This window comes from Chiloscyllium plagiosum, unplaced genomic scaffold (assembly GCF_037043375.1).
Source record: "Chiloscyllium plagiosum isolate Xiang-an unplaced genomic scaffold, Cpla_swu_hap1 HiC_scaffold_26, whole genome shotgun sequence".
NCBI lineage: Eukaryota > Metazoa > Chordata > Chondrichthyes > Orectolobiformes > Hemiscylliidae > Chiloscyllium > Chiloscyllium plagiosum.
This window is the reverse complement of record NW_028270164.1, coordinates 22,793,889-22,803,591: the sequence shown is the minus strand read 5'-3', so window position 1 is coordinate 22,803,591 and position 9,703 is coordinate 22,793,889. Positions and strand designations below refer to the sequence as shown.

General features: G+C 37.8%; 1 protein-coding gene across 1 annotated transcript in view; it reads left to right on the top strand.

Annotated features, from left to right (window-relative positions):
- Positions 1–1,352: 1,352 nt before the first annotated feature.
- cd34 (CD34 molecule) overlaps positions 1,353–9,703 on the top strand; it is a 43,866-nt gene continuing 35,515 nt past the window's right edge. Inside the window, exon 1 of the mRNA XM_043716707.2 lies at positions 1,353–1,500. Within this exon, the coding sequence (XP_043572642.2) occupies positions 1,422–1,500 (79 nt within the window). The 5' untranslated portion in view covers positions 1,353–1,421. The remainder of the gene's footprint in view (positions 1,501–9,703) is intronic.

Here is a 9,703-nt window from a genome sequence, read left to right as displayed (position 1 = left end):
TGTCTTATCTCCATAACCCTTGATTCCACTATCCTTGAGAGCTCTATCCAACTCTTTCTTAAATGAATCAAGAGACTGGGCCTCCACTGCCCTCTGGGGAAGAGCATTCCACACAGCCACCACTCTCTGGGTGAAGAAGTTTCTCCTCATCTCTGTCCTAAATGGTCTACCCAGTGTTTTTAAGCTGTGTCCTCTGGTTCGGCACTCACCCATCAGCGGAAACAAGATTCCTGCCTCCATAGTGTCCAATCCTTTAATAATCTTATATGTCTCAATCAGATCCCCTCTCAGTCTTCTAAACACAAGGGTATACAAGCCCAGTTGCTCCAGTCTTTCAGCGTAAGGTAGTCCCACCATTCCAGGAATTGACCTCGTGAACCTACGCTGCACTCCCTCAATAGCTAGAATGTCTTTCCTCAACTTTGGAGACCAGAACTGCACACAATGCTCCAGGTCTGGTCTCACCAGAGCCCTGTACAGCTGCAGAAGAACCTCTTTGCTTCTATACTCAATCCCTCTTGTTATGAAGGCCAGCATGCTATTAGCCTTCTTCATTATCTACTGTACCTGCATGCTTATCTTCATTGACTGTTGTACAAGAACACCAAGATCTCTTTGTATTGCCCCTTTACCTAAATTGATTCCATTTAGGTAGTAATCTGCCTTCCTGTTCTTGCCACCAAAGTGGATAACCATACATTTATCCACATTAAACTGCATCAGCCATGCATCTGACCACTCACCTAACCTGTCCAGGTCACCCTGTAATCTCTTAACATCCTCCTCACATTTCATCCTGCCACCCAGCTTAGTATCATCATTTGTTAATTACTAATACATCATGAAAAATCCTTTGTAAAAGTTTTTTTTCAAATTCAGAAATTCATAAAAGTTCAATGCCATGACGTTGAACTTGATAGCTAAAATCCAAATATATGAAGGCACTGTTCATAGCTGTTTCAAGAGTTCAAGGTTATAACTAACTTAGCAGAGTAAGGGTTAACAGGCACACATTTAATTGAAGCACACTGTGCTATTCATATCCCAAAGGAAATGAGCCAGAATCCAAAGGAAAATGTGCTTCAGGAAGGGATGTATAACACAGAAAAAGGCTTCAAAACCTAATGTTTCTTTATTTTTCTATTGTTTCCTTCTGCTTTTGCAGCTTTCCACTTAGCAGTTACAAATATTTCCCCTTACTTACGGCACAGCAGATTTGGAGGCCCCCTTTATGTGTCCCAGTTCCTGAATGCATTTGTCATTAAAAGGAGGTGGAGAGAATGGGAGGGGTCTGTCAATAATTCAGTATATAATGCCCATTCTCAACGAGACCACACCAAAGCAGACTGTGTAATACTGAGCATTGAATTTACAGTGTAATCCACAAGAATCTACAACAAGAATTTAGCTTTTAAACTAAAATGTCTATCACATGGAATTTGATTAACATTTCAAAAGGACAGCAGTTCTCCCTAATATTGTGTGTGTTGTATTTGATTGGTAAGTAAAAGTATGGAAATAATTGTTATTCAGTTGCTTCTGAGGAAATGAAAATATGTTGTATTCATTCTCAAATATGATATGGATTATACTTTTTAAAAATATATTTCTCAAGTATTTCCTTCCTTCTAAATATAAAAATTTATTTTAGAAAGGGGAGAAAGGCAAATGGTAGATTTTTGAAAATCTATAAGAAATCTTTCTTATAAGAAAGTCTATTGTATTCATAATTTAATTAAAATAAATTTGATCATTAAGAGAATTAATGTATTGAAATTGCCACTTTTACAGCAAACTTTAAGCAGAGTTACTGATAAGATTTCTGCCCTAAAATTTGTACACCTTTTAAACATAGTAATCTAGAATATTGATGATAATTAATACAAACTTCATGCTGAAATTATATGAAACGTTTATATATTCCCATATTTCTGTCAATTGCTCTATCCTTTTAAAACTATTTCAAGAAACCAAAACAACACTGACCACTTCAACTGTAATACTTTTCTAGCAGGTATTGTGACAAAGTGATAAAAATTATTTCTGAAGATATTAATAAGTTAAATTGTTACACTCAACTATATCGTTGATCACAAAGCCTTGTTAGTATGCAAGAATGCGTACAAAAGACAAGAAAACAAATTGCAAGATTTAGATAACAGCGAAAATCTAAAAAAAGATTAATTATGGTAAAAAGAATGTGTTATGATAGAGGAGATGGTGGATGTGGATAAATAGCAAATACTGAGGAAAATTGCTGAATGAATGGACAAATGAATGAATGGACAATTGCAAGTGTGATACTTAGGAAACTGTCAGTGGAATCTTTATTTCAGTTCTCATGTGTGAATAATTAAGAATTGCTGTTTTCAACTGAGTGGAAATAAAACAAAATTCTCTTATGCCCTCAGCTCCACCCTCAACAAGAACAGCCAAACTTAGGCATATTTTAATGAGGCATATTTTACTGGGGCTTTAAACTTGAAATTATGATATTGAGACATGGCAGATTTTGGTCTGGAGGAGGTGCAAGGTGATTTTTGGCTCCCCTTGGGCCAAAATAATTTGCAAGCACTAATATATAAGCATAGTTTGAATTTATTATTGCCTGAGTCTTAGCTAATTATTTTTTGTTAGTCACTTAGGCTTGTGACGAGGTAGTGGACTCTCTAAACCTTCCAACTGAGAAATCCAAACAAGCAGAGTTTCTGCTTTCCCAATATAAATGTACAATCTCTCCCCGCAGTGTCATACTCCAGTTGTTGAGAGTCCTGGAGAATCATTGGCGGAGCCAAATCTTAGTTGATTTAACATGATAAATTAGCAGATCATGCCAAACAAAGCACTGAGAGACATTCAGCTGTCTCTACAGCAGGAACCACAGTACTGTACCAACTTCTTTGCATATTTGGAACTGAATGGGAAGCATTCCAATCTATGATAATAGGTAACTAGCCCACCACACAATCTTCCAGGTTTCATTAGTGAAATGAGCAGGCAGGTCATTCATAAAAAGTATTTGTTTCAAAAATCTGCTCTGAAAGTTTATTTGGTCATGAACGTCCATGGCCATGAAATCTTTGATCTACTCAAAACCTAAAGAACCTCAATTAGACAGTTCATCACAGGTTGGCCCTTCCTCAACTGATGAACATTGGCTTGAGCCCGAACATAACAGGCAGCCAGTGTCAAGAGATTCTTCTGAGCAGAAGTTGGAACAGAGTAAATTTAGGGTTTCAAATGTTTGACAACCCAATCATTGTAAAGCACCCTGTTCTGGATATAAAAGTCATCTTCATAGTATCTCAATTATCTGATTATGTCATGATTCACTGGAAACAGTGAAGAGGCAGGATCCAAGTATATCTCAGTTGGAATTGAATTGAACTGCATGTTGCCAACAATATTCTGAAATTCAGTCTAGCCAATTGTATTGATGCTCCAGCTGTAAGATTACATACTCTTATAACCACCAAGCCCTAAAGTTTCCTCAGGGAAAAAATGGAATATAGAAAATCAAATCCCTACAGTGTGGAAACAGGCCCTTTGGCCCAACAAGTCCGAAGAGTAACCCACCCAGACCCATTCCTCTACCCTATATTTACCCCTTACTAAGACACACACCCCTAAACACCACGGGCAATTTAGTATGGCCAATCCACTTGACCTGCACATCTTTGGACTACGGGTGGAAACCGGAGCACCTGGAGGAAACCCACACTGACACAGGGAGAATGAGCAAAGTCTACATAGACAGTTGCCTGAGTCTGGAATCGAACCCGAGTCCCTGGCACTGTGTGGCAGCAGTGCTAATCACTGAGCTACCATGCCACCCAGATGTATGTCCACAAGGTGGATGTAGTGTTCAATGGTTTGATTGATCTGTGTTGAATTATATTCTTCATTTCTTTGAGGAGCTCAAGGAGTAAACCAATGGACTATTATTCTCAAACCACAGCTTGTGATTGTCAGTTCTTTAAGTTGCCAAATAAAATCCATATAATTTTTGATTCAGCTCCTGATGAGTAGTGGTGTTGCTATGCTGCTCATGGCAAGTTCTTGATACTTTTTCTCCAAGTAGTCATGGCTCAAATCCAAATGCAGTACAATTTCCAAAAAGGCTCAGCTTTACAGGAAACTACATTCAAGTAGTGTAAAGGTAACAACATTTTGTGATAATGGTGAGGGAATCAGAGGGGAGATGACAAGAATTTATTTTACACAATGAATGGTTATGATCTAGAATGCACTGCCTGAAATCAAATTCAATAGCAATTCTGAAAAGGAAACATTTACAGGGTGACCAGAAAAGAATAGAGAGTGGGTCTAATTAGAGAGCTCTTTGACAGAGCCAAGGCAGGAACATTGGGCCAGATTACTTCTCTTTGTGCTGAATGGCTATGACTTTACAATTAAATGAAGCCTTCACAAACTCCTGGAAACTATTTACAAATACTTTAAGGAAATGCAACTTTGAACTCCTGTTAATGGTCAGAAGATCCATGATCAGTGTAGCAGATGCTGACTGTTGGTGGTGAAAATTTGTTCCATGACTTGTCCGGTGCTATACCATCTTCCAGTTTTACACACAGTTTGAAGAAGAATATCATTCCAATGTTTGCCAGATTAATGATGTTGCTTCAATATTATAAACTGCACAACATTGCTTCCTTTGCCAGTATATCTAATCACATCAGTGACTTGTGTCTGAAATTTTCACACCTATTTTCTAGTTGAAACTTTATACTATGTTAAATATTTAGGAAATACGTGTTGTCACCCATCTGAGAGCCTATCAGAAAGTCAGATTTTACAGGTATTTTGAACCTGCATTAATTTATTTGTACAGTGAGTTCTGTACAAATATGGGATCATGCAGAATGTTCAGAGATTACTGCGTTCTGTTTAAGATATAGTCTTTGCGATGCATTCAATGTTGTAGCTTTGTAACAGAGAAATATGATACAGGACCCCTTTATTCTAAAATGTAATAGTTTTATTTTGTATATTTATAAGAGCACAATTGATTAATCATTTTTCATTTTATTGATATTGAAAAGGCACTTGCCTGACATATCAACTGTTAGGCAGAGGACATTTGGAATTTAGCAGCCATGTGCAACTGAAGCACTTAAGGTAAATAGAGAACTAGATGATTCAAGGAGATAAAATGCTTGTCTCCATGGGTTGGAGGTGCCGGTGTTGGACTGGGATGGACAATGTTAAAAATCTCATAACACCAGGTTATAGTCCAACAGATTTATTTGGAGGCACTAGCTTTTGAAGCACTGCTCCACAACCACCTGATGAAGAAGCAGTGCTTTGAAAGCTAGAGCTACCAAATAAACCTGTTGGACTAAAACCTGATTTTGTGTGATTTTTAATACCGTCTCCCTTGGAGAATTCAGCTCAGATTGATGAGTCTCATCTCTCTGTAATAATAAATGCAATAACATCAGCATGAAATGGTCCTGCACTCTCTTATGCCCATGCATGACACCACATGTTCACATTTTGTACAGCTGTAATCAATAGCTGAGCTGACCTAATTGCAGCACTGTATGGAATTGGTTCATGCAGCCAACCTCTGTTCCCTGTGTGTTAATTGCATGAAATCAGAGCAGCATCTATAGTTTCACAATTGACCTCAGTATTGCTGAGTGAGGTGGTGTTGATTAGGGCTGCTCTAATCAGTGGCTCATGTGTCAGCACTGCTGCCTCACAGTACAAGGGACCCAGGTTCGATTCCAATCTCAAGTGATCATGTGAAGTTTGCATATTCTCCATATATCTGTTTGAGTCTGCTCCGAGTGCTCTAATTTCCTCCCACAATTCGAAGATGTGCAGATTAGGTGGATTGGCCACAGGAGATGCAGAGTTACAGGGACAGGGTAGGAGGGTAGGTCTGGGTGGTATGCTCAGCTGAGAGTTGGTATGGACTTGATGGACTGAATGGCCTGCTTCCACACAGTAGGGATTCTCAGATTCTTGGTCACAATGAATCATGCTGAAAATGCATACTGGTGGATATTATGGGAGAATTGGATTGACAGCAGTTGAAATGTTACACGTTGGGCCAACATCTGCTGTGCAGGTTCACATGCACTGTACTATGGCTATCTCTTTGAGGTAAGATATATCAATCACTGTCAATGAATCAATGCTAATGGGAAAGAGGGAAATGACAAGAAAATAAGTATCAAACTTTGCGCATGATTTTAGCTCTACTTCCCAGCCTGCCTTGCTGAGGTCAAGGGAGTGGGCATTTAGAATTGCCCAAAATATTTACACACACTGGAGAGCTAATTGGTTCTGAATCTCTCTCAACACCAGAGCATTGACACGGACATCTGCCCAAAATTAGCGGTGTCTTTTTAATATCCTCCCATTGACTCCCAGTGGTGATATTCAAGCAAACACCATATTTAATTGACAGCTTCAACAGAAATCAGCAATATGTTTCCTGTAAACCTAATCCTGCGTTGAGCAAATATCAAAGCCAGAAGATGTTCAAAAATCAAGTTTTCAAATTTGATCATGTTTTCCTTTAACTATGCCAAATGTGTTGTGAGAGTGAACAATATCATCCTATGTGGGTTCAAGGGTGAAACCACAGGCTACATCTGAATAAACATCACCTAACTGCTGTAATTTCTTAGTCTTATTAATCATGGTTTAAATGACACATTTATAGGTAGAAACTCAATTCAGCCAGATTTTAAAGTGCATCCGCCACCTCATCATAACTAATGATCAAAGTGATTTCGTTCAGTCAAATATAAATTGTTTGTTTCCTTAGAGAGATTTTGTTTTTTAAGAGGCCAACAGAAAGTTCTGGTCCAATGCTTCTGTCCCTTTGTGTATAGATTTGACACTAAAAGAGGTTATAATGTCACAACAGCCATATTTACTGCTAAAATGCTGAATCTTCAACACAATTACCTCCTTTCCAAAGTATTGGCAGTATCTTATTGAAATGAGGTTTTCATGGCATGTTCCAGTAACAAAGCTTTTCTGTACCATTCAGCTCAAAGAATGATTGTAACTGAAAGTATGTCTCTACAACGAAAAAGATGTGATGGCTGAGAAAGAAAGAGGAACGAAGGAGAAGAAGTGTGAATTAGGTTCAAAGCATGTACAGCAGGAGAAATCAAAAGAACCAAAGAACTGTTAGACTCAGAGAAAAAGGGGGAAAAAAACAACGTTAAGTTAGATAAGGAAAGGAAGTTAAGATTTTACTCATATAGGTCTCTTCCAATAATTTACTTTATTAAGCATTTAGACTGCACAGTTTAAGTTGTTCTCTTTCTGATTTAGAGAACATATTGGCATTTTCTTAGCAATTACAATGTTGTTTTAAAACATTTACTTTTACTTACCAGGCTTGACATTGTGCAGTACTTAATATCAATTAATGCACAATTTTAGTAAGGTTTTAAAAATAACAGAGGAGCTAAGGGAAGCATATTGCTTCTGAGAAGTAAACAGTTTGGAAGGGCATAAATTGACTGCCAAGTTCTGAAAATTTGTAGTTCCTAACACCTTTCTTAACTTGTTAGCTGGATTGTGTAACAATAATAAAGTGGCACTATTGTTTTTCAATATGATCTGACCCATCGTCACACAAACAGATCATGATATAACTTCTGCAGTGGTTTGTTACCATCTTCTGTTATTTAATTTACTGTTAACACTGGAAAGGGGTGTTTGTTGTTCTAATGGATTCTACAGTTTAGGGCACTTAGTGTATTGGTAGTATCCCTACTTTTGGCTTAGGAGGCCTGAGTTTCAGTTTTACCTGCTCCCAAGATTTTCAATAACATCTCAAAATAATTGATTAAAAGTACATATAACTTCTTTAGAGTTGTAGAATTCTCTGATTAGTCATCAAACCAGACAATCACAAACTAAAGAATTCTTTTTACTTGCAAAATTCATACGTGCAAGATTTTCATATGAAATTGTGTAAATTACCGACTAGAAAGTGGGGTCAGAATGTTACTGTTGTAATGGCCACTGCTCCTGGTGACACAGTTGGGACCAGTGTGCTGCTGGACACTTTATTGACCAGCTTCTCTTTCAGATGAGGACAGAAGGCTTCATTCTAAACAAAATGCCCCAAGAACCATTAAATAACCATGGAGAAAAATTGACAAAGTGGGAGCGGTCTTTTTTTTGGAGTCAAGGATGGGAAGTGTCAAGAGGGTTGGTGTTAGGTATTTTGGTGTTGTAATGTCCAGCCAAGGGCACCATTGCAAACTTGCATCAAGCACCTTCTGTTACTTCCTCAGCTCTTTTCCAAAATACTATTCATTTCTGTGTTTCATACTCTATTCCCTTTACGTGCCAACTTGAGGGATTTCACTAAATTCTAGACATTGCATGTAACAGAGAGCTTCAAACTTTATAATATGTCACCATTTCCTAACATTGGAAGAAGGTACTTTAGAAAACCTCAGCTTCCTCATACAAATTCAATAGGAAGATCACATTTTAAATATAGCAATTAAGCATGGAATCACTACTGTGCAGAAAGAGGCCATTCAGCCCATCTAGTCTGCACTGACCCTACAAACAGCATCCCACCCAGACCCAGTCCTTCACCCATCCCAGTAACCCTGTATTTACCATGGCTAACTCACCTAATCTGCACATCTTTGGATACCATGGGACAATTTAGCATGGACAATCCACCTAATCTGCAAGTTTGTGGACTGTGGGAGGAAGCCCATACAGACACAGGGAGAATGTACCATCTCCACACAGACAGGCACCCAAAGTTGGAATCGAACCATGGTCCCTGGTTGTGTGAGGTAGCAGTGTTAACATTAGCCACTGTGCCACCCATATTTTACTTTTCTTGTTTAACATGTGATAACATGAATATTTCACAAAAAAATGTGAATGCAGAGTTTGTAGATGCAGAATTTTTTCATAAGTTCAGTTACTTGTTGTAGTTCATTTTGAAGTAGGAAAAATGTTCAATAATTTGAGAGTCAGTGACGGCATTTTTATGTAATCAAAGTCCCATAATGTGATCAACCATTTCCTAGTTGTAATCCTACAGACCATGAAGCTATTGCTGTAGATTCAGTGTGCAAAAGAAGTTCATGGGAACAAATTAATATGGAATACAGATGAGAGATGGATTGCTGCACAAAAATACAACAATTACACAAACCTCTAAATTGCAGTCTTCAATTTTGGATAATTGGTTACATCTGTAATTTATAAAGCAGATGTACTATACAAACATACCAGCCTTCAACATTTTCCACAACCCACTGTTTACCTTTCCCAAATTACTTGGACGTACTTGCACACACAAAGTAAAATATTAGCTTAAAATAAGCCACCTGGACATCATAACTTCTGAAAGCATCTTCAGTATTTCTATATGCAAAAAATAATTAGGCTTGTCATTTATAGGAGCACAGTGCCAAGTCTGAATCATTGATTAATACGCTGTCCATATTTCAGTTGTAAGAAATATAAACAACACACTTGATATCTTTCCCAATCTTCAGATCACATCGCTAATGACTCAATGGCTGAAGAGCATAGTTTACATCTCCATTTCAATTTTCCAGCTCTGTAAAGTTAATGAGGGAGTGCTTGTGGAACCTGTGGATTACCCATTTTACTGATATTATCAGAATACTTCTAATTTCAGGATTTCAAATGTACTTTGCTTCTAACTGAT